The sequence below is a fragment of the Phyllobates terribilis genome, unplaced genomic scaffold (assembly GCF_046119375.1).
Source record: "Phyllobates terribilis strain yellow unplaced genomic scaffold, ASM4611937v1 Scaffold_9__5_contigs__length_417890890, whole genome shotgun sequence".
NCBI classification, from domain to species: Eukaryota; Metazoa; Chordata; class Amphibia; order Anura; family Dendrobatidae; genus Phyllobates; species Phyllobates terribilis.
The window spans coordinates 87,114,623-87,141,340 of NW_027362769.1; the positions used below are offsets into that span (position 1 = coordinate 87,114,623).

General features: G+C 43.2%; 1 protein-coding gene across 7 annotated transcripts in view; it reads right to left on the reverse strand.

Annotated features, from left to right (window-relative positions):
- The window catches only part of AGAP1 (ArfGAP with GTPase domain, ankyrin repeat and PH domain 1), a 457,154-nt gene that overhangs the window by 278,776 nt on the left and 151,660 nt on the right, over window positions 1-26,718 (reverse strand). Inside the window, exon 1 of one of the 7 annotated variants that reach the window (XM_073646706.1) lies at window positions 6,787-8,100. The exons of 3 other annotated variants lie outside the window; for them this stretch is intronic. In XM_073646706.1, the coding sequence (XP_073502807.1) occupies window positions 6,787-7,810 (1,024 nt within the window). In that variant the 5' untranslated portion in view covers window positions 7,811-8,100. Of the gene's footprint in view, window positions 1-6,786; window positions 8,101-26,718 lie in introns of those variants that run through there. 3 more of the 7 variants (XM_073646707.1, XM_073646709.1, XM_073646710.1) reach the window with 3 other exon arrangements.

A 26,718-nucleotide genomic window follows, 5' to 3' on the forward strand; every position in this document is an offset into this window, starting at 1 on the left:
TTAGTAAGGTGGTGATAAAGGGGTTTTCCCAATAAATATATTTAAGTATATGCAGTGATTTGCAAAGAAAAAAAGTATGAAATTTTGTGGTCATTTACATAAAAGACAAGTAGAAGTATAATGCTAAACACATCATAATACCGTGGTTCTAACCAAGACCTAAACTTTGCAATACAGGCTTCAATGTGTTTTGATAAATTGACAAAACACCCCTCTTCCTCCCAAGATTTAATTTCACTCAAACTCGGTTGAACACGACAAAATGTAGGTCACATGGAAATGTTAACAGAGGTCAAATGGACAAAAAAAAGGTTAATGGTACCAGGTACCAAAGGAAATGTATATATAAAAGCATGCAGGACAATATGCAAAGTAATGTTCTTGTATTAGATTTGGGCAGGACTAGAATCCAAGTGACTTGTGAGAGTCAGGAAGACAATAAACATTTCCTTATACACCAACCGTGAGGTTTCAAGGAATTCCATAAGCAACCAGAGAGCTCAGATAATTAATCCCAGGCCGACTGAACTCTGAAATCCAAGCCCACAATATTCTCAGGGCTGTCACATCTCAGCAGAGCTTTACATGTACTGTCACGCCAAATCAGCGCCTAATCTTCCAAGGTTCTTCTCTGCCTTTATATTAAAAACATCTCTTAATTTTTCATGAAAAAGCTTATCGAGTATTGAAGGTTTAGACTGGGTGGCAAGAAAGGAAAATGCACAAACTGTACCATATCTAAAAGACTGGAGGACTATGGGGAGAAAAGTGAAGAGGGAGCAGATAATAAGAAATCGTGGTTCCGCTCTGTGCGAGCTTTCTGGTGGATCTATATGATGGGAGGATTTCCTTATGTATACATTTGACGACTGGTCCACCTTATGCCACAGTACAGTATGACGTATTCTGTAAGCTTTTTTTTAGTAGTGGCTCACGGTATAGGAAAGTGAAGTCTAAATCTACAAAGAAATTACAGAAACTAAATCTGTTATTAACAAAGTACTGTCATTTTGTATAATTATGACAAAAATGGAAGCTGCCACGTTTAGGCGGGCTGCGCTGCGGGAGCGAAGAGCCTTGGGATACCAAAACTGTTTTTTATTAATACAAACGCGTTTCCGAGTCAGCCTGGCGCCTTTCTCAAGGTATAAAAACTTTAAGATGCCGGTCCAGCTCAGAAACGCGTTGTTATTAATTAAAACAGTTTTGGTATCCCAAGGCTCTTCATTCCCGCAGCCCGCCTAAATGTGCCAGCTTCCATTTTTGCCATGTACCTCTGGAAGAACCCTTTCCTCCAGCCACGGCGCAGCGGCTTTTCATGCATTTATAGGTGTTGTGCCTGCACACAACACCCTTAGATAAGTCCTACCATTGATTAGACCTATACCTTGCCAGACGGTATTTCCTGTGCGCTTCTGTCTCTCTCCAAAGCTTCTCATCTTCTATAATTATGGCATATCCAGAATATACCACAAAAGTATAGGAGAAGCTGATCTTACTAATGTCCCAGCATCTCTCTTAACAATGACCTGTCGGTGGAGAGGTGGTCCGAATTTCCATACATGGCCACCTCTCCACTGACAGCAGTGCATGGCAGGGCCTAGCTCTCAAGAGAGATGTCGATCCCATCGATAAATGCAGATACGCCATAAATATATGAAATGGGAAAACAACTTTAAAGAAAAACGTAGTTACTAGGTGATTTGGTTTGTCGAATTTCTTATTGTATATATAAAATTACTTAAAAGGGGGTTGTCTAAGAAATAAACGGAGCAATTACTTACCCTCACTAGTTCTAGCACTGCTCTTTATTGATTGGCTGCAGTGGTCTTGGAGTAACGTCTCTGCTGCAGCCAATCACTGGGCTTAGCGGCAGTGCAGACCACATAGACATCACCTCTGAGCACAGTGACTCACAGCAGCAGTGATGTGCGCTATAGTAGTGACATCACCTCTGAGCACAGTGATTCACGACAGCAGTAATGTGTGCTACAGTTGCGACATCACCTCTGAGCACAGTGATTCACGACAGCGGTGAGGTGCGCTATAGTTGTGACATCACCTCTGAGCACAGTGATTCATGACAGCGGTGATGTGTGCTATAGTTGTGACATCACCTCTGAGCAGTGATTCACGGCAGCAGTAATGTGCGCTATAGTTGTGACATCACCTCTGAGCAGTGATTCACGGCAGTTGTAATGTGCGCTACAGTTGTGACATCACCTCTGAGCAGTGATTCACGACAGCAGTAATGTGCGTTATAGTTGTGACATCACCTCTGAGCACAGTGATTCACGACAGCGGTGATGTGCGCTATAGTAGTGACATCACCTCTGAGCACAGTGATTCACGGCAGCAGTAATGTGCGCTACAGTTGAACATCACATCTGAGCACAGTGATTCACGACAGCAGTGATGTGCGCTATAGTTGTGACATCACCTCTGAGCAGTGATTCACGGCAGCAGTAATGTGCGCTACAGTTGTGACATCACCTCTGAGCAGTGATTCACGACAGCAGTAATGTGCGCTACAGTTGAACATCACATCTGAGCACAGTGATTCACGACAGCAGTGATGTGCGCTATAGTTGTGACATCACCTCTGAGCACAGTGATTCACGGCAGCAGTAATGTGCGCTATAGTTGTGACATCACCTCTGAGCAGTGATTCACGGCAGCAGTGATGTGCGCTATAGTTGTGACATCACCTCTGAGCAGTGATTCACGGCAGTTGTAATGTGCGCTACAGTTGTGACATCACCTCTGAGCAGTGATTCACGACAGCAGTAATGTGCGTTATAGTTGTGACATCACCTCTGAGCACAGTGATTCACGACAGCGGTGATGTGCGCTATAGTAGTGACATCACCTCTGAGCACAGTGATTCACGGCAGCAGTAATGTGCGCTACAGTTGAACATCACATCTGAGCACAGTGATTCACGACAGCAGTGATGTGCGCTATAGTTGTGACATCACCTCTGAGCAGTGATTCACGGCAGCAGTAATGTGCGCTACAGTTGTGACATCACCTCTGAGCAGTGATTCACGACAGCAGTAATGTGCGCTACAGTTGAACATCACATCTGAGCACAGTGATTCACGACAGCAGTAATGTGCGCTATAGTTGTGACATCACCTCTGAGCAGTGATTCACGGCAGCAGTAATGTGCGCTACAGTTGTGACATCACCTCTGAGCAGTGATTCACGACAGCAGTAATGTGCGCTATAGTTGTGACATCATCTCTGAGCAGTGATTCACGGCAGCGGTGATGTGCGCTATAGTAGTGACATCACCTCTGAGCACAGTGATTCACGGCAGCAGTAATGTGCGCTATAGTTGTGACATCACCTCTGAGCACAGTGATTCACGACAGCCATGAGGTGCACTATAGTTGTGACATCACCTCTGAGCACAGTGATTCACGACAGCGGTGAGGTGCGCTATAGTAGTGACATCACCTGTGAGCACAGTGATTCACGGCAGCAGTAATGTGCGCTATAGTTGTGACATCACCTCTGAGCACAGTGATTCACGACAGCGGTGAGGTGCGCTATAGTTGTGACATCACCTCTGAGCACAGTGATTCACGACAGCAGTGATGTGCGCTACAGTTGTGACATCACCTCTGAGCAGTGATTCACGACAGCAGTGATGTGCGCTATAGTTGTGACATCACCTCTGAGCAGTGATTCACGACAGCAGTGATGTGCGCTATAGTTGTGACATCACCTCTGAGCACAGTGATTCACGACAACAGTGATGTGCGCTATAGTTGTGACATCACCTCTGAGCACAGTGATTCACGACAGTGGTGATGTGCGCTATAGTTGTGACATCACCTCTGAGCACAGCATCAGTGATTCACGGCAACAGTGATGTACGCTATAGTTGTGACATCACCTCTGCAGCTAATAAAGACTGGAGGAGCAGCAGAGGTACTGCTGGAGCCGGGAGGGTGGGTAAACGCTCAGTGTATTTTATACATTCAAAAGTCTTAGGTAAATCAAAAGTTTATCTCAGGTCTCCAAATATGACAAGTCAGTGTGAGTGAATAAACATATTGCAGTAACTGCTGAGCTGTCATATAGAACTACTGTCAAATCAGTCTAGACCATGAGCATTTCTGTAGTTATTGTAACCTGCACACAGCGTCCTCTGCTATTTTGACACATGCCCAGAGAGGTCACAAGCATCCATATAGTAACACACTTCTAAATCAAAAACATCTGCAACATAAAACTTCCCTGGATAGGAACAGCTTCAAAGGCTTCTGTGTTGCTTTCTAACTGGACAGGTGTTCAACATATTGCAATGGCAGCTGAGATAGAGCCATCTACAGTATTAGTTTTGCACCATTTGGATGGACTAAGGTGACTTATCATTGTCCTTTCAGCTTTATAGTTGTCTGGAAGTGGGACAGATGCAAGTACCAGCATGGAGATGGAGAAAAAAAACAAACGTCCAAATAAACAAAAAGGGCCAAACAACTGTAGCGCAATGAAAACACGTAGTTTCCATTTGCTTTGATATTGTCCCATATGGCCTTATCCTAGAGTAAAGATGGTTAACTTGTGAAAAGAAAGATTTACCCATACATTTATAACTAAGCATGCATAAAGATAATAAAGATACTCTTGATTGGAACGTTCAAGTCAAACCTACAAACTTCTTACATCCCTATACGACATCACCAAAATGTTAAAAGGGAAATCTACCTCTAGGTTTGGGGCCACTAAACCACTGGATGGTCGTTATGCACCCATGGATTATTGTTCCAATCATATCCACATCAAATCTGTTCATTTCAGCATTAGGGAGTAAAATGATTTAGAAATTACCGATATGAGACAGAGAGGAGTCTAGTGGTGCAGTGAAACGAGGTGCACTGTCCTCTGCTCCTGAAGGTAATGTATAAGTCCTTTTACTACCTAATGAAGAAAAAGCTGGCTGCTGGTGGTTTAGGGACCCCAATCCTAGTAGCAGGTTCCCTTTAAGTGTCAATCACCTGCAATTTATTTCTCAGTAAAGTCAGGAGGTTGATTATGACGCAGCAGATTTTCCCAACTGTAAAATTTTAACTTTTAACCAAGGAGGAAAATGTGTCCGGCGTTACCTGAAGACCGTCCCACATAGATCACCACCAAGCCCTGAAAACTATTTCTGAAAAGCTTTTGAACTACTGATTTGGTCTTTAATGATTTGACAATGGTCTAATTCTTGATAGTAATTCTGGCTCAAAACTTTCATGACTTTGCCGCATCTATGGACAATCATGTTCTACAATAAAAGGAATTACTAAAACAAGATTTGTTTTTTTTGTTTTTTAAAAAAAGGATGTCATACCCAGAAAAGGTAACGTGGCACTCTCAAATAAAATACAACTAAAAGGTACATTTTGCTAGAGAAGACAATAAAAATTGTAATAATTAGTTCCATACAAGACTCCAAGCGTAACTGGTTAACAACATGAACACTCACAGATGACTGATCCTTTGATCCTGATGTAGCACAGACATGTAACACTGTAACGTTGACATCAAGTCACCAGGTTGTGACATCCCACAACCACGTTTTAGTATTGCAGATCAAAATGTGAACAAGAACCAGGTTGACCCAGTAACCCTCATTATAAAACAACTGCGGCCCTTTATCCTGGGGGCAAAGGATAATTGTAATATGGCATGCAGTGAACTACAAACAAAATTCCCCAAAAGAGTCTTCATACAGAGAACACATTCAGTAAGGGAATATCTGCAGCACAAAATAACCAAATCTCCAAAATCTCAATTCCAGGTAACCACAACTGATATGTATACAGCGCAAACCCCAAAACTGCAGATAAAAGCCTGATGTCAACAAGCAGAAATCACAACACACAAGTAAATGTCATGTTCCCGTTCTCCAAATGTCATTGAGAGCTGTCACTGAACGACATTACTGACACAAAGGTTGCACAACACCCTTGATTGGGTAACCTGTGGTTGACAATGTGCCTACTGTGAAACACCCAGAAGATGGCATGGACAGCAGCAAGGGAACACCTGTAATAAAACCTGTCATCGGATGGGCAAATCCTGGTAGGCAAAGCGACTAGATAAGGTACCAGTGCCCATCTTTTAAGGCACTTTACAATGCAATATGTCTTTGAGGGTATCTTTCCATGAATATGCAGAGGATCAGAATCACTTGGATATAACCTGAAAGTTACAACTACTGCTGGTAACTAGAAACAATCAACCTTCTCCGAAAAGTGTCCTAACCAGTAAAACCTGCAGTATTTGCATATTTCACTTTTTTTAGACAGATTTCATTAAAAAAGTCATCCAAAGGAGATCATCATCCCATCACTACACCAGGTAATGAAACCCAATCCGGCAAATGCTAGAAGACATGTGCTCTCTTGTATTCCTTCTCATTCAGTTAGCCACCAAAGCAAACAAGCCCCTCTCTACACACAGACCCCCATGGTCCTGAATTCTTCACCTGTCAGACAGGACTTCCTGGGCTGAGAAATAAAATAATGCACCTGGGTACAGGCAGGGCGTGCATCTTATACCAGGTCACCACAGTCTATGCAGCTTATACCTCACATGTATCCATGTGTATGATAAATATGGACACACCAGAACACAAACAGTTTGCAGAAAGGAAGTAAGCGCATGAATGAATCCCATAATGGCCTGCACCCTCCTAATGCCACAATCATACATGGCCACATGGAGAAAGGTCTAATACACTCACAACAGCCAGGCCCAAAGTTTTATGAAGATAAAAGCAGGCACCTTTATAAGGGGATCCATTGACACTCTCAGAGCTGGACTGGACATTATCCACTGCTGCAGGCCTTTTTAAGCTGCTGAAGTAGCCCCTTGACCTAGAGTGACCAGCCCTGGGTGAGCGACCCCCAGGACTAGTGAATGACACTGGAGAACCATCCTTCCTGGAGAAGATGCCACTGAAGAACCTGAGTAGCCTCTTCTCCTGCCCTCTCCTGTCCATCTCCATCTGCTCGGAGAGCTTGTGCAGATCACTATTATCCAGGGTCCTGTTCTTGCTCTTGCTCCTCTCCCATCTCTCCAGGTCAGACAGAGGGTCAGTCTTGTTCAGCACTTCCCCCACATCCAAGGTGTTCCTCTTCTCTGCGGGGCCCGGGTCACTGGCCAGCACTGCCTCCCTGCTCTCCTCTGCCCTCTGCTGGGTGAGGCAGCTGGAGCTGCTGTGATGCTTCTCCCTGGTCAGGCTCCTGATCCTCAGCATTTCTCCATTCCAGTGTCTGAAGCTGAAGCTTCTCCTGAGCAGGCTGGGGTGTCTCCGATCCCAGGCCCCCTCCGCTGCAGGTTTGCACGGGGCTGCTGACCCTGGTGCAGCTGGAGGGGCCTCCGGCTCCTTGTAATCCTGGGGGGCACTGGGCACCCCCCGGGCAGCATCAGCTGGAGAGCTCCCTGCACTCTGGTCCCATGGAGACTCCAGCACCGGCGATACCCTGTCCAGCGCAGCAGCATCCCCGGGGCTGGGGCTCTTGTCTTTCCCAGGCTCCCCCCGGCCAGCTCTCGGTGATGTCCGGGTGACCCGGAGCCGTCCCAGCTCCAGCTGCCCGGTGCTGCGGGTCCTGAAATTCCTGAGTCCCTGATGCGGCGGGGGGAAGGTGTCCTGCTCCTCTGCGCCTTCCTCCTCCTCCGGGCACCTCTCCAGCCGCGTCTCCTCCAGCTGCTCCTTCTTCACCAGAGTCAGAGAGATCCGGTACACCGTTTTCCTTTGAGGGGTTCCCCGCTCCATCTGGGGGGGCGCAGGGTCCAGTAAATACATGGCCGCTTAGGTGAGAGCGCCCCCCAGCGCGGGGGCAGAGTGGCCGCAGAACACTGGGGGTGCAGGGGCGCCTCACCCCCTCCTCTGGCCGCTGCTCGCCGCTCCACGCTGCCGGCTGGACCCCGGCGGGGGCAGCGCTGACGGGAACGACATGCGGAGACCGGGAGAGCAGCGAGCGGAGCCCGCAGGAAACTGACAGAGAGCGAGGAGCAGACACCCGGAGCCTGCGAATAGGAGGGCACAGGGGAGGGGAGACGGGCGGGGGAGCGGCGAGGAGGAGGAGGAGGGAGGAGAGGCCGGAGCTACAGCGCAGACACGGCCTCCTGTACAGCCATGATACTGCCGGTAACGCGGCCAGCTCCCGACCCTAGGAACAGAGGAGCCAGCCGCATAGCAACCAATCACAGCGCGCCTCTCATCCGCTCACCTGCAGACAAACGCAAACAAGCTAGGATGTAGCAAGTTGCTATGGGCAACGCCTCCAGCCATAACCCCACACTCAGGTGGTCTGTGGCTACCTGGCAGAGAGGCCACCCCTCCATCTAGCTGGCCACACAACACTAGACCCTATGTGGCTCTACCAAGCTGGAATGGCGCTATTCTTAATAAAGGATCCATTGCAAAACAAACCACTATAAACTTGGTAAAAATTCCAGTTATGAATACAACCAATATGGCGTCATTACATTTACCACACAGACTCCTAGTCTTCTAAGGCCAGGTTCACACTGAGGTGATTTTTATAGGAGGATTTTGAAGTGGATCTGCTCCAAATTCTACATCCCAAACCGTTTCACATACGCTCCCTATATACTGTACTGGAAAATCCACTTTGCTGCGCACATGAGGTTTGTTTTTTCTGCAGACGAGGTTTAGAAAACATTGCGCCGTAGAAAACCAGTACCATGACGCTTCTTTGAGGCAGATTCCTTATGAAATCAACTCCATACTTGTCACTGCAAAAAATAAATTAAAAAAGTGAGGGGAAAAAAAGTGTCTCCAAACAAGAAGCACTTCCTAAAGTGGACTCCATTGGAAAAACACATCTAATTTTTCTGCCTCCAAAAAACCCACATGTGAACCCGGCCTGAGGCTTCAGCAACTCCGTGACGTAACGACATAAGAACACATGAAAGTAACACAACCAATAAGGAAAAAACATTGGGAAAAAACATATAGTCAATAAGCAGAACATGGCTTACACTACATTCACACATCCATGAGACATGTCAATTTTTTTTTCTTAGAACACGGAGGCATAGAGTATCACTAACCCATACACACATCTGTCATAAAAACAGTTCAGTGTCTACGGTTCGTGAAACTCAAAGCAGGTCCTACCCTCATGCGATTTGCATCTCAGATTCAGCCTTTAAAGTCTATGGCATACAATACAGACCAAAAGTTTGGACACACCTCATTTAAAGATTTTTCTGTATTTTCATGACTATGAAAATTGTACATTCACACTGAAGGCATCAAAACTATGAATTAACATATGTGGAATTATATACTTAACAAAAAAGTGTGAAACAACTGAAAATATGTCTTATATTCTAGGTTCTTCAAAGTAGCCACCTTTTGTTTTGATGACTGCTTTGCACACTCTTGGCATTCTCTTGATGAGCTTCAAGAGGTAGTCACCGGAAATGGTCTTCCAACAATCTTGAAGGAGTTCCCAGAGATGCTTAGCACTTGTTGGCCCTTTTGCCTTCACTCTGCGGTCCAGCTCACCCCAAACCATCTCGATTGGGTTCAGGTCTGGTGACTGTGGAGGCCAGGTCATCTGGCGTAGCACCCCATCACTCTCCTTCTTGGTCAAATAGCCCTTACACAGCCTGGAGGTGTGTTTGGGGTCATTGTCCTGTTGAAAAATAAATGATGGTCCAACTAAACGCAAACCGGACTGAATAGCATGCCGCTGCAAGATGCTGTGGTAGCGATGCTGGTTCAGTATGCCTTCAATTTGGAATAATCCCCAACAGTGTCACCAACAAAGCACCCCCACACCATCACACCTCCTCCATGCTTCAGAGTGGGAACCAGGCATGTAGAGTCCATCCGTTCACCTTTTCTGCGTTACACAAAGATCTCAAATTTGGACTCATCAGACCAAAGCACAGATTTCCACTGGTCTAATGTCCATTCCTTGTGTTCTTTAGCCCAAACAAGTCTCTTCTGCTTGTTGCCTGTCCTTAGCAATGGTTTCCTAGCAGCTATTTTACCATGAAGGCCTGCTGCACAAAGTCTCCTCTTAACAGTTGTTGAAGAGATGTGTCTGCTGCTAGAACTCTGTGTGGCATTGACCTGGTCTCTAATCTGAGCTGCTGTTAACCTGCAATTTCTGAGGCTGGTGACTCGGATAAACTTATCCTCAGAAGCAGAGGTGACTCTTGGTCTTCCTTTCCTGGGGCGGTCCTCATGTGAGCCAGTTTCTTTGTAGCGCTTGATGGTTTTTGCAACTGCACTTGGGGACACTTTCAAAGTTTTCCCAATTTTTCGCACTGACTGACCTTCATTTCTTAAGTAATGATGGCCACTCGTTTTTCTTTACTTAGCTGCTTTTTTCTTGCCATAATACAAATTCTAACAGTCTATTCAGTAGGACTATCATCTGTGTATCCACCAGACTTCTGCACAACACAACTGATGGTCCCAACCCCATTTATAAGACAAGAAATCCCGCTTATTAAACCTGACAGGGCACACCTGTGAAGTGAAAACCATTTCCGGTGACTACCTCTTGAAGCTCATCAAGAGCATGCCATGAGTGTGCAAAGCAGTCATAAAAGCAAAAGGTGGCTACTTTGAAGAACCTAGAATATAAGACATATTTTCAGTTGTTTCACACTTTTTTGTAAAGTATATAATTCCACATGTGTGAATTCATAGTTTTGATGCCTTCAGTGTGAATGTACAATTTTCATAGTCATGAAAATACAGAAAAATCTTTAAATGAGAAGGTGTGTCCAAACTTTTGGTCTGTACTGTACATGTCAAACTCTGGCCCGTGGGATGATTATATTTGGCTCTCGACACCAGAACCACCACCCCTCTGTGGGCCCATTATTCTGTATGGAGGAATATGTGGGCCCATTATTCTGTATGGAGGACTATGTGGGGCCCATTTTTCTGTATAGAGGACTATGTGGGGGCCATTATTCTGTATGGAGGATTATGTGGGGCCCATTTTTCTGTATGGAGGATTATGTGGGGGCCATTATTCTGTATGGAGGATTATGCGGGGGCCATTATTCTGTATGGAGGACTATGTGGGGCCCATTATACTGTATGGAGGACTATGTGAGGCCCATTATACTGTATGGAGGACTATGTGAGGCCCATTATACTGTATGGAGGACTATGTGAGGCCCATAATGCTGTATGGAAGACTATGTGGGGCCATTATTCTGTATGGAGGACTATGTGGGGCCATTATTCTGTATGGATGACTATGTGGGGCCATTATTCTGTATGGAGGACTATGTGGGGCCATTATTCTGTATGGAGGACTATGTGGGGCCATTATTCTGTATGGAGGACTATGTGGGGCCATTATTTTGTATGGAGGACTATGTGGGGCCCATAGTACTGTATGGAGGACTATGTGAGGCCCATTATTCTGTATGGAGGACTTTGTGGGGCCAGTTATACTCTATACTGGTTGGCCAGCGACTTTGTCCAAGTTTTTCATTTTGGCCCTCTGTGTGTTTGAGTTTGACATCCCTGGCCTATGGGGATTTGTTATACACGGATGAAACATGAAAAACAGACTTTCTACTTCAGTATTTCACTGATCCATTGTCAAAAAGTATCTGCCAGTAGGATTTCACCCCGGACGGCCTCTATGCTGTGTGACGTCAGACAATGGAGCCATCAGTCAAGAAGGAGGAGGCAGCACTGGGCGGGCAATAGAGCTGGAGTGACAGAGGCTTCAGATCTACAAATAGCTCTTCAGCCTAATTTGCATATCAATTCAAAGCTGATTTCTCTGTGATGTAGGACTGGACTGGCCATGTAAAAGGTATTGCTAGACTTGTTTTGGAAAGAGCTACACGAGCATATACATATTTTGGAGTGTGAACTCCTGTTGAAAAATTCCCGTAAGGAGTCAATAGATAAAAAAAAAGTTCAGACAGTCTTACCTGCATCAGTTTTAAAAAAAAAATAGAAAAAAAAACAGACTAGGATGAGCAAAAGGTCCATTTCTCAAGGATGTAAAAATTGACTCGGATATGTGAATGTAGCCTTACGCTGAACTCTATGCTGCACCACTTCTTGCGATCCATCTGCATTTGATTTTTTATGGTTGTGTCACGGTCACATGTAGTAACGCGATCACATTCACAATCATTACTTACAATGTCACACAGCGACCTTGCAATCTTTATGTCAAGCAACCAAATTACTGTAGTTGTGTAACCCTAGCCTAAATGACAAATCTGCCTCATCACACAGCAATAGGGGAAGGCACATTTTTCAATTGAGTTTTAAGAAATCTGTTTAAAGCCAGGGTCACACCACCGTATTTTCTCTCAACTGAGAGAATCGGGCTGAATAATGCAAATCATACTCTGATCAGATGTGATCTGATTTTCTCAGATGAGGAGGAGATGGGAAAAAATTTCTCTATTATAGGAGTCAGTGAAAATCGCACTGCACTCAGATGTCATCCAAATGCAGTACGATGGTTTCCACGCACTCATTGACTGGCATGTCCGAGTGCAATCTGAATATCGAATCAAACTCAAGCATGCTACAATTTTTTTCCCCGGACCGGGTCTGTCAGAGGTAAAAACTGTACATGTGCACTGCCCCATAGAACATAGGTCCGAGTGAGATCCGATGTTTTGTCGGCTCACGCTTGAACCGAAAATATGCTTGTCTGCACGAGCCCTTATAGAGGTGTATGTTAGGCTATGTGCACACTGAGTTTGAGGAGGATTTTGAAATGCATTTACTCCAAAAATCATCCTTTAAAAAAAAAAAAAAAAAACTTCAAATACCCTTTGAATACTCCACCTATTCTTCATATGAATGTGAAATCCACTTTGCAGTTGAGCATTTTTTTCTAGCAAAGTGTTGAAAAAAAAATCGCCACGATGAAAAGAAAAAAGTGATGTGGAATCTACTCCAAACTGGACAAAAGGCTGCAAAAAAAAGACTGATTGTTTACTAGAAATAATAAATTTGTGGTCAAACAGTGAAGATCGGCCCCCATTCTCTCAATATTTTATCTGAGAATTTCCACACAGTGCTAAAATTCTATTTGTTTTCTTTGGCATTGATTGTAGCAAAATAAACAAACAAACCCAACAATTACCTTATATCAGAACATTCGTCTTATTGAGGAGAAATCTTTATGGTCAACGGTGGAACAATTCTACAACTTGCAACTTCTTCTTTTAGCGTAGGCCAAGTCAGCAAGTCTCTATCTAGGGATTTCTTATTTACATCCTTCGACTTCAACTGAAGCAATATACAAGAGGACTACGAGACAAATATAACCATTACACAAGTCACAGTGATCACGACATTCTGGAGCGCTGAGCACAATAATTATAGGTGAACAGATATAATAAACATTTTCCTATATAAAGTATGTGGCGCAACTCACTCCAGAGCTGCAGGAGTTAAACCAGCAATCATTGGATGTCTGACAGCCCCTCCTGACATGAGGGAGGTAGTAGCCTGGCCTCTTCACAATGATCTGCCACAATAAATTAGCTGCCACAGTGCCCATTACTCTGTCTGCAAGGAGTGAATGCACTAAGTGCACCTGAGCCCCTACCTTAAAGGCACCCCCTTCCATGTAAACATTAACTTAGCGGAGCCCTCCCCTTATAAGCAGCACTAAACTCAGATTGACATCCCCCCTGTCCATAAGATCACATCCCATAAAGCATTTCTGTGAAGATCTGACCTCCCCAGTAAGACTATGGTGATTAGATTCTGCATTACATAGCCATAGGCACTCAGTGGGATGCTATATGATGCCTTCTTTGCAGCACTGTTTAATATGGCTTGTGATTGAATATTGCAGGTTTTCTTTGTTTTTATTTTGCACTTATAAAAGAGTCAGAAAAAATTGGAAGTACAGTATGGCTACGTTCACAAGATGAGTTTTTGTTGATTTGATTTGTACATCTGATTTGATTTTGCATTTTTTTACGCAGAGTATTTTTTTGAAAAAATACAAGTAACCCATTTTACTTAATGGGTGCAGAAATTGTGCAGAAAATCTGCAACAACTAAAACTCTCCAAAAGCTCATTGTGGGAACGAAGCCTATAAATCCATACATTTATATAGGTGCCATATAATGGATCTATAATAGTGTTCTGTAGATAAGGTATTAGTGTAGTCCGCAATTTTAACCCCATGCACTAGGCACCACATATATATTATAAATTGCTATTATTTGTACAGATTTTAAGGTGGGTCCACGAAAGTCAGGTTTGCTTTAGAACAGGGGTGTCAAACTGAAACACACAGAGTGCCAAAATGAAAAACTTGGACAAAGTCTCGGGCCAACCAGTACACAGTATAATGGGCCCCACATAGTCCTCCATACAGAATAATGGCCCCACATATTCCTCCATACAGAATAATTGGCCCCACATAGCCCTCCATACAGTTTAATGGGCCCCACATAGTCCTCCATACAGTTTAATGGGCCCCACATAGTCCTCCATACAGTTTAATGGGCCCCACATAGTCCTCCACACAGAATAATGGGCCCCACATAGTCCTCCATACAGAATAATGGGCCCCACATAGTCCTCCATACAGAATTATGGCCCCACATAGTCCTCCATACAGAATAATGGCCCCACATAGTCCTCCATACAGAATAATGGCCCCACATAGTCCTCCATACAGAATAATGGCGTGGTGGTTCTGGTGTCGGGGGCCAAATATAATCACCCCAAGGGCCAGAGTTTGACACGTGTGCTTTAGAAGATTTAAGGCTGTGTCCACACGTAGCAGTCATGTTGCGGCTTTTAACCGCCACAGCCCTGTACCGCTGCTGTTTTTGTGCAATGAAATGCTTAAATCACTTAATCTTGCAAGGAAACAGCTGTTTCACATGCAAGACCACGCAACTGTCCATTAACTGCTGCACATCTTTTGAGGGGGGCACAGCTGTTTTCCCTGTAAAATTAAGTGATACTACAGGGCAACCGTAAGAAGACCGAAGCGCTACAGGGCTTGTATAGTTAAAAGCTGCAACATGGCCGCTTAATGTGAATACAGCCTAAAATTTCCAGTCCCAATGCCTCCTGTGATGTCCGCGCCAGCCCCAATGTCTCCTGTAATATGCGCTCTAACTCCAATGCCTCCTGTGATGTCCGCGCCAGCCTCACTATTTCCAGCGATGTCCGCACCAGCCTCAATGCCTCCAGTGATGTCCACATCAGCCCCAGTGCCTCCTGTGATATCCGCTCTAGCTCCAATGTCTCCAGTAATATCCATTCTAGCTCCAATGCCTCCTGTGATGTCTGCGCCAGCCTCAATGCCTCCTGTGATGTCTGCGCCAGCCTCAATGCCTCCTGTGATGTCCGCGCCAGCCTCACTATTTCCAGCGATGTCCGCACCAGCCTCAATGCCTCCTGTGATGTCCACATCAGTCCCAGTGCCTCCTGTGATATCCGCTCTAGCTCCAATGTCTCCAGTAATATCCATTCTAGCTCCAATGCCTCCTGTGATGTCTGCGCCAGCCTCAATGCCTCCTGTGATGTCTGCGCCAGCCTCAATGCCTCCTGTGATGTCCGCACCAGCCCAAGGTTAAATTGCTGTGCTGGCACTTTGTGATAAATAAGTGGGTTTTAGCTTGCCATTTGGGAACTCAGTCTCCAAAAAGTTTGCCATTACTGATCTAGTACAATGAAATTTGCGTTTTACTCCCCTGAATTTACGTAGATCACATAAATCATCATCATATAAAAGACCTTCATTAGCCTTTACACCACTCGAAAATATAAAAACAATATCCAGAGAATCCTCTATCTACTTAATACACATCTGTTCCCATCTGCACTGTACACAGCACAATGCTACGAATGCTGCAGTTATTTATTATGGTGTCAGCCTGAAAACACAGGACGGTAGAGAGCGATGCACAAAGCTCAGAGCCCGCAGCAACACTAAAGCCCAACTCTGTGCATTACATTATGCAGTAATCCTGGTTCAGTTCGTGTTGGAGCGAAATCCCATATTTCATACTGCGCTGTGCTGGCGTACAAAATAAACACATGCAGGAAGGAAAACAAAAGCTGCTTTTAATTAATGCAGCCAATACATGCCGCCTGCCTAGAGTCATGTTCAAGCAGGCTAGCATTTTATTTTAAATACAGAATATCTGTAAGCAACCAGTATTTATAAATCTGGCCCAAAGTATGTTGACAAATTAAAAAAAACAACAACTTTAAAGCCCGGTATTAAAGATGCTTCATTTAACCGAGGTTCTCAGCTCCACATGTCTGCAAGGCTTTGGGATGACAAAAATGGAAAAAAAAAAATAATCCAGTACAAAGAGAACAAAAAGAGATACAATTTTTTTTTTTTTTAATGCAGAATCCGTTATAAATGGATGACAACTGAACATGTGAACAAAGCCTAAACATACTGATATGTAGCAGCTCTCCTGTGACAATCGCCTTCACTGGAGTGTAAAGTTGTAGAGATTCTAAATGATTTGTTTAGTGCTGATGTTTCCTTGATGTTTTGTAACTCAACATCTGTTGATCCCTACTCCAGGCTTTTGACCACCTCCATCATATCAGGTAAATGTGTTTTCCCTTAGACACTAGGCAGATTAGAGGGCACTAAAAACCAATGGCAGAGACAAGCACACCCCTATCATTAATCAGATCAAAGAGAAAAAGACTAGAGTGCAGGTCTATAAGGAAGGAAAACCATGGCACACATAAAGGAGCACACCAATTTACCAGCAAAGCTTAAACTGCACTTAAATGTAGAAATTTGTGTATGACAAGTATCAAATAATATGTTATATGAATAAGATACCGTAATTACTTTTAATACAATTCAGTGTGTAAATGGGGCTGCTTAATATATTTGGCGCGTCTTACTCTAGGATACTCTTCATTATGAGTATGTATCAATCAGCTGAGCGCCGTCTGCTCTATAACAAGCCATCCACAGATAGGACGGCGTGTACAATGTGACAGGTTCCCTTTAAAAACGACAGTAATAAATGCGTAAAAAACAAATTCAGTTTCCAGTGAGGAATTACATACAGTACATCTGTGGCTGTCACTTCCTCAGGACTTCCTCAATAGAAGAAAGATCAAGATCTTCTCTCTGGGTCACATGCTGCTATAATTTGTCTAAAGCAATTTACTGTGCAGCAGAAGGGGAATGAGACTAGACAGGTTTTGATGGCTGACAAAATTCCACATTATCCACATAATATCATAACTTACAGGCCAGGTTTCCACATGCAAATATGCTGCATTTCTTTCTGCAAGTATCTGTACAAAAGTATGCAATAGCAATCTGCTCTGATATCTGCCATTTCATTGCATTTTTTATGCATGTTCACCTTTTTTCCTTGTTTTTAGTGCAGATTTGATGCGTTTTTATGCATATTTTAACATAGATTCTGCAATTGAAAACCACAATTTGCGGGGCTTTTTACACGCATTTTTTCAGGGTTCCCAAGCTTATATAAGAAAAAAACACCAAATAAAGCACAGTCCCACAGCCACTTTGCATGAACGGTTTAGTGCGTTTTTATGTGCAAAATTATGCGTTATTTACACCAAGTGGGAACATGGGCATAGACGCCAAGTGATGAAGCACAGCTATTGCTATGCATAGATGAGTGGGGAATATAACTGGTTAATACAATATACATAACTGCACTTTTTGGAACCCAATTCACATGTTCCACAAGAAATTTAGGCGACTATTGACTGTGCCACAGAAAAAATGAACAATTTGAGGATGAAAATTATATCTGGGGATTCGACATGGAAAAGCTGCAGATATAAGGATAATGGAGCCATTATGGATATATGGATAATGGAGAATTCTCATGTGGTTCCATAGTGTATGAACAGGAGACGTCTGAATTTCATTCTCACAATACTGTTAGGCTACGTTCCCATGATGAGTATCTGATGTTGCAGATTTTCTGCTGCATTTCTGCACCTATTAGATAAATTAGGTTACCTGCGTTTTTTTCATTGCATATTTAGTGCTCTTTTTTTGCTTTTGATTTTTTTGTCTCTTGTTGGTGTGTCGTGTTTTCAATAAAGCTGCTTTGTTTTCGTTATTTCCTGGCATTTGTATCAGTAACATTTTATCAAAGCCAGTCGTACGCGGATTACATGGGATTTTTACCGGCAGACTTTCCTCATCTGATGCAATTCTATGGAGAAAATTCACATATAAAACTCAGCATGCCCGCAAGAGAAATTGACATGCTGCGGATTTTAAGCACACATGGCAGGTCAGCAGAAGCTGCGTTTTTTGGTCATTGAAAATGTACAGCATCAAAAACTCACTAAAGGCACATTGTGAGAACTTAAAGAGGTTGTCCACTACTTTTACATTGATGGCCTATCCTTAGGATAGGTCATCAATGTCTGATTGGCTGGGGTCCAACACCCGGCATCCCCGCCGATCAGCTGCTATTGGTGCCGGCGGCCAGAAGAAATCACTTGCGGAGCTCGCCGTGTACTTGTAGTGGCCGCCGCGGGGTAGTACACATCCACCTACTATTGCACTGAATAGGAGGAGGATGTGCAATAACAAGCCCCGGCCATTACAAGTAGACGGCCAACCTCCACAAGCAAGCAATTTCGGCCAGCGGCCGCTGCCACCTATAACAGCTGATCGGCGGGGGTGTCTGACCCCGGGCAATCAGACATTGATGACCTGTCCTAAGGATAGGCCATCAATGTAAAAGTAGTGGACAGCCTCTTTAACCATACATATCCTCTTGTAAAAATACAGGATGAATGTCCTACAGGCAAAACCATTAGGTGTGAGAAATGTTTTGGTTATTTATGGATTTATTTATTAAGTGGAGAAGACATTCTCTTGACATTTTTTGGAGACCAGTTGATCATCTATTTCTAATGCATATGAGGGGCCTCCCAAAAAAAGGATGTTGAGCAACAGAAGGATTAAATTCAAAAGCTCAATCCTTTTGTTATCTCGGAAGTTATTCTGCGACCAGATGAGTCCGACAACGGCTTAGGCTGCATTTACACCGGCCAGTTATCAGGAATGAGTATTCCTAGGAGCGATAGATTCCTGATAGTTGCCAAGTGTAAACAGGCTGCCAATCACTCGAGGAATGAGCAAAATGATCGCTAGTAGGGTGAACTGATTTTTGAGCTTGCATAAAGAGGACCTGTCACCAAGTCAAATGATGGACAGTTTTTATACTTATTTTATTCTCACTGCTCCCAAGTATTCCATTTTTTTTTCTGTTTTAAATCCGCCATATGGTTTCATAGATATGGCCTTTTGATCTGGTGCTAAGTTTTTGGTCTTTACAAGGAGGCAGTGCTCAGAGGATTCTCTGGGGACGTGTCTTTAGGATGCTCTGCATTATTACCCTGTGTTCAGATGGGGCTTATATCTAAATCCCTGAAAAACAGGATTCGGATGTATCTGCCAACTGGGCCATTGACTTTAATGGTGAAGATGGAATCCCTTTGTGCTTTATTGGACATCATTTTTGTCTGTATCCACTTATTTGAGGTGGGAACCAAAGAGCATGTCGGTCACGTTTTTCAGGGCTTCAGATATAAGTTCCGACTTGTGGCTAAAACATGATGTGAACAAAGACTAACAATGACAAAAGTACGGATACCCTCTTCACACAACCAGATAATGAATAGATAGAGATTTGGTAAAGATATACTGAAAACAGCATCCATATGTACCAGCGACATAGATACATGGATCGTTACACCGTTTGATGCATTATCTAAAATAAAAAGAAAACAACTTACAAGATTTTGCATGTACACAACAGTAGTATCCATCTGCCTATCACAACCGTGCACACTGTACTTTCTAGACCCAGAGGTGACAATCACACTAACAGTCCTGGTAGAAACCAGATGAACAAGATTGTTGCATCGGATGCAGAATATTCCTGATCGTGCACACTGCTGTGACGTAGATTTGTGACACTGCAGGTGTCTTCAAAGAGAAATACAGAGGAATAAAACTGTTGTTTCACATTTGTCTTACATGTTGTCAGAAGCCACAAGCCAATTCTTGATGACACGTTCCACCAATGATGTAATGTGTATGGGGGCTGCCAAATATCCTAAGGCCTCCAATCTTCAGACTGATCCAACATGTTGGATTTTGCCTAGCATGCTGAGAACATCATAACTGGGTGATTCATGGGTATAACTGGTGGCTGCAATAGATACTGGATAGTCACTTGTAATTGGTATTCATTTTTTGGTCTACCTTACGGATTACCCCTACATAAAAGGCAGCACTACTCTATACATACATTGGTTTACCAAGCTAGCGCTGGTCTAGAATTGCATTGAATGGAGACCTAGAATCTTCCAGCATGTCCTGTTGGTTCAGTGTTTGCATAGATATCCCTCTGGTAATTCTGGAAAGAATAATCCCTACGCCAGCCACTGATAAAAGAAAACCAACTGTCCTACAGCAGAGGAGACGCTCGGCTCAGCCATTAGGGAGGTGTCCGACCACCAGCTTGCATCTGTTTCAATAACAACCACCAGATTGTTAATGCAGCTCAGGACTTTGATACTGGCTGTAATTTAGGATTAAAACAAAAAAATGTAATACAGTATATTTAGGCTGAGTACACATCTGTGTTGTTAGATGTCTCCGTCACATTTTATGAAAAAAAAAAAGTGCAGGGCTATCGTGTCCAGCAATATGACAGGACACCGTGACGAAACTCAATAAACCCCATTATAAGTCAATGAGGTTTTGAGCCATCAACTTGAATTGCATTTTTCTGGTCCTATAAATGGAACAGAAAAGCAGAACCCAGAAAGCAGATGTACTCAACTTTTTGTCCAAAACTACACTACTCAAAAAAATAAAGGGAACACTGAAATAACACATCCTAGATCTGAATGAATGAAATATTCTCATTGAATACTTTGTTCTGTACAAAGTTGAATGTGCTGACAACAAAATCACACAAAAATCATCAATGGAAATTAAATTTATTAACCAATGGAGACCTGGATTTAGAGTCACCCCCAAAATGAAAGTGGAAAAACACACTACAGGCTGATCCAACTTTGATGTAATGTCCTTAAAACAAATCAAAATGAGGCTCAGTATTGTGTGTGGCCTCCACGTGCCTGTATGACCTCCCTACAACGCCTGGGCATGCTCCTGATGAGGTTGCGGATGGTCTCCTGTGGGATCTCCTCCCAGACCTGGACTAATGCATCCGCCAACTCCTGGACAGTCTGTGGTGCAACGTGACGTTGGTGGATGGAGCGAGACATGATGTCCCAGATGTGCTCAATCGGATTCAGGTCTGGGGAACAGGCGGGCCAGTCCATAGCTTCAATGCCTTCATCTTGCAGGAACTGCTGACACACTCCAGCCACATGAGGTCTAGCATTGTCCTGCATTAGGAGGAACCCAGGGCCAACCGCACCATTATTGACCCATTGCCAAACCGGTCATGCTGAAGGATGTTGCAGGCAGCAGATCGCTCTCCACGGCGTCTCCAGACTCTGTCACGCCTGTCACATGTGCTCAGTGTGAACCTGCTTTCATCTGTGAAAAGCACAGGGCGCCAGTGGCAACTTTGCCAATCTTGGTGTTCTGTGGCAAATACCAAGGGTCCTGCACAGTGTTGGCCTGTGAGCACAACCCCCATCTGTGGACGTCGTGCCCTCATACCACCCTCATGGAGTCGGTTTCTAACCGTTTGTGCAGACACATGCACATTTGTGGCCAGCTAGAGGTCATTTTGCAGGGCTCTGGCAGTGCTCCTCCTGTTCCTCCTTGCACAAAGGCATAGGTAGCGGTCCTGCTGCTGGGTTGTTGCCCTCCTACGGCCCCCTCCACGTCTCCTGGTGTACTGGCCTGTCTCCTGGTAGCGCCTCCAGCCTCTGGATACTACGCTGACAGACGCAGCAAACCTTCTTGCCACAGCTCGCATTGATGTGCCATCCTAGATGAGCTGCACTACCTGAGCAACTTCTGTGGGTTGTAGAGTCCATCTCATGCTACCACGAGTGTGAAAGCACAACCAACATTCAAAAGTGAGCAAAACATCAGCCAGAAAGCATTGGTACTGAGATGTGGTCTGTGGTCCCCACCTGCAGAACCACTCCTTTATTGAGGGTGTCTTGATAATTGCCAATAATTTCCATCTATTGTCTATTCCATTTGCACAACAGCAGGTGAAATTGATTGTCAATCAGTGTTGCTTCCTAAGTGGACAGTTTGATTTCTATTTTTATTTATTTTTTTATTTTTATACTTTATTTTATCCCGGAGGAAATTGCGGTATCACAGCAGCAGAACACAGATCTCGAACATGACACATATAATAACAAAACAATTTCACAGAAGTTTGATTTACTTGGAGTTATATTCTGTTGTTTAAGTGTTCCCTTTATTTTTTTTCAGCAGTGTGTATTCCCACAAACTTACAAATGATGATTAAAAAGATGAAATACTTTAGTCCCAGGCCGACTTATAATGGGGCTTACTCTAAACTGTGAGCAACAGTTTTTGTGAGAAGATTTGGCAATAACGGAGAAAGCAATTAATTCATGTTTTCCATGAAAAACACAAAGAACGGACAACTGTTCTGACACTGTAAAAACATAACAATTATATGTCATGCAACTGAATATCAGAATACCGTTTCTTATTTTAAAGGGAACCTGTCACCAGATTCATCCTATAAAGAAAACTTCTATCACCACCTTCAGCAGCCATGCTATCATTTCTAATGAATATGAGAAATTCTCATAGTAATCAACAAAACTACAATGAGGATAACTACAAAAGGTCCAAGGTTAAATTCAGATACACAAACAAAAATCATGGTTAAGCAGAATAAAATATATTTTACTGTCAGAAATTAACGATTTTGATAATTATAAAGGACAGGTAAGAGTACAATATTGCAAGATATTACTTGCATGTATTCCCTTTATTCCTTTATGGAGATAAGCTAGGACATCTACACTAAAAAAATCGAATTTCACCCATCAGTAACTTGTCTTCCATCCATACAACTGTTGGCCAAAACACGGGAGCTACCTTAGCCAGCTTCACACATTAAACATTCATGGTCCGAGCACCATTTAGGCTCTTCGGTGTATAACTGAATGCCCTGAAATAATTAAATTATGTTAAAAAAATGGATGTAAACTAAATCTATATCCTTACAAGACAGAAATAAAAGCCTATATCTTCAATCAAAATTATTCAGCCCCCATTTAATATTACTATTACTTTGCAAAATGTATAAACCTTCTGCTGTTTGCAATAAACCAAACAAAAACAGTATGCATTGCTCAACACAACCAATGTAACAAGTGGTTCCTCCAAATTCAACACAAAACGCCAATTTTAATGACTAGTCTCAGTCTCAGAATTATTCAACGCTTTCATGTCAAGCGTCTTTAGCACTTAGTGGAGCCCCTTTGGCTGTTATGACCTGCTGTAATTGTGATACATAGCAAGACTTTGTGTGTTGAAACCCCCTTCTTCAAATTCCACCCAAAATCTTCAAGGGGTTTTCAAGTCAGGCAACTGTGACAACTAGTGAGGAGCGAGCATGCTCGTTACTCGAGATTTACGAGCATGCTCTGGTGTTTTCCGAGTATCTTCAGAGTGCTCGGGTGTTATGTTTTCGTAACGCTGTGCGCATGATTTGCAACTGTTTGACATCTTTAATACTTGTGAGGAATGCCTGTTTCTTAGGCATTCCTCACATGTATTAAAGTTGTCAAACAGTCGCAAATCATGAGCACTGAGTGACGAAAACATAACACCCAGCACCGCTGAAGATACTCGGCGAGCACCCGAGCATGCTAGCCGAAAGAGTTAACAGAACATACTCGCTCATCACTAGTGACAACCACTCCAGAATCTTCCTGAACTTCTTATAAAACCAATTGGTGGACTTTTGAATCCATGTTCTGTTGGAAAGTCCAGTAAAGCCCAAGCTTCAAATTCCTCACAGAAGGCATTTTTCTCCTAGGATTTCCTGATACTTGATTGAGTCCATCTTTCCCTCCACACGCTGCAGTTTTCCAGTGCCAGAGAGTGCAAAGCAACCTCAGAACATCACCAAGCCACCGCCATGCTTTACTGGAGACACGGTGTTCTTTTCTGCATATGCTTCATCTTCCTCCTACAGACAAGGCAAGGATCTCTTCTCTTAAACGAGTTTCCGGGACACAAGATATCCATAGGATAGGTCATGAATATCAGAACACTCAAACGGTAGGCATTCTGGATGTCGGACTCCAACTGATCTGATATTGATGATATATATACTATGGATAAGTCAAATACATTTTGACCAGACGACCACTTTAACCTTACGGACTGCTCTCTTCACTTAGCCATAATTCCAGTAGGCAATCAAACATCACAGTAAACAAATCCTTAGCCAATCCACGTATTTGATGCATTTTATCTCATGTTTGGTTAGTCTGTTGATTAGTTGTGCTTGAAACAACACCCAACTTTCAAATGTGTGCTCCTATGAGGGATTCTCTACAGAGGGTTGAATCATTTTGACACTACAGTTGTCATTAGTGGCATTTTGTGTTGAATTTGGAGAAACCACTTGATATATTACTTGTGTTGAGCTGTTTACATTGTTCTTCTTGGGTTTATTGCAAACAGAAAGTTTTTGCAAGCTTTGCTAAAAAACAATCTGCAATAGGGGTTGAATAATTTTGACTGCATCTGAAAACGAGAGCAACCTGATATACTTGTTAGACACTTCTCTTACATTTCTTCATGGTTGTAAAAAGATTTATTACATTTTGCATCCCAATTATTTTTGGTTGGTTTTGATTGGTTTTGGTTGAGCAAATTGTGTTTAAACATTGATGAAAATCTTTTCCAGTATTCGGAATTAGATTTTACCACTTGGTCCTTCCTGAACTTATTGCCTCTTCTGTCAGCCACTTGCTGTAATTCTTAAGTCATATAGTGGCTCAGTCCTACACGGCTTGATAATAAGTCTATATTGTAATGAACTAGGACATGACTAGCCATGTGGCAATGGATTCTCCATTCTTCATGATAGCCTAAGAGTAGCTTCACATCTTGGAGTGGGATAAAAGATCCAAAACATTGCAGGAGAAACTCGTTGTCTGAGCTGCTAAAAAAAAAAAAATTAAATGGCACAACGGGAGAATTTGCTTCAATCCTCAATGTCGTTTTGGCTCTGGGGTTAAACAGACCCAGCTGTCCAGGAAATGCCATTGTAATGAACACATTATTGAACACGGAGGAATCAATCAAGGCTTCTTTCGGAATCCTTCCCATGCCGCGCACGTGCCAATCTCCCCTAACAAAACACATAGCACCCCCGGAAAATTCCAGTGTCAGTCATTTGCACTTTCTCACATGGTTGTCTACACCAAAATAGAGATGTCATAGTAAGGTCCGGAGCAGTAAAATGCACCAGTATAGAAAGGTTCACACAGTTATCCTGCAACAGAAACCTGAAAAAGCATAGGTACAATGAGTGACGTCTTCTGAAATTCCCCATTGGTCAAACTGCGGATTATTATACGCTGCATCTTAACTAGTTTTCACAATTTTTTTTTTTTTATCAGCGTAGATTCAAATGACACTAATACCTCTCTCAAATATAATTCACATAGCTAACCTGTAAAATCAACATTTCACTTGTAGAGAACATGATATACTTCATAACCAGAGAATCCCATGTCTGGAAAGGCCTGTTTCACTCCTTTGAACCTCATCAGCACAGAGTAAAGATCTGCTTAGCTGTATAGGATATGACATATATAAAACCCCAGTGAAATTCTGATTCTAAAGGTACCAGTTTTACTGTGAACTGATGACTACCTTATCTGTATGTGGTTCTCCTGACAGTCTTTGACAAATGATGTTGAGGACAAGGAAGCTCAGGTATGTTGAATTTCAACACTCAATCCCTTTCATTCTCAGTGAAGATAAGCCACAACCAGAGGTGTTGGATAGCAGCCTAAATTGGTCATACAAAGGAGCAGAGTATTTTTTAGTGTGCAGTAATACACAATTTGTGCAGTAATAAACCAAATATGTGCAGTGATCATTAATCTTTCACAAAATTTGTTTGATCACATTCCTGCTGGTCTAAGAGAAGGGGTTAATAAAAATGGTGGTCTGTAGCAGAGAAAGCCACAATGATGTAGGATGGTGTGGGGTTAATAGGGTATATATCATTGTGGTCCTAGGGCAGGAAAATCGTAGCTGAGCCTTCTCGGGGTACATCCCCTAGCTGCCCCCACCCCAAGCTACACCCCCCTTCCCTGTATAAAAAGGAGTGAAATAAAACTCCCAGCATGTCCAGGCCGCTATGGGATGTCAGAGAAAATTACAGGAAGGTAATATGAAAACAACAGGTCCCAGAATGCCCAGGCTGTTGTTATGTGATATTAGAGACAATTACAGCCTGAAAATGACATTACAGGGAGGAAGGAGGTATAGGGAGAACTAGAATTCCCAGCATGTCCAGGCAATGGGACAGTGATATTACAAGGAGGGTATATACTAACTAGAACTAAAACTGTCTCCCAGCATTCCCCAGGTTCAGACCGAGAGCACTAACCACATGAAGAGATGGTCTGTTTCACTTTCTTTCCCAGTCCCTGCACACAAGCTCCGCCCCCTCAGGTCACATGGTGACATCAT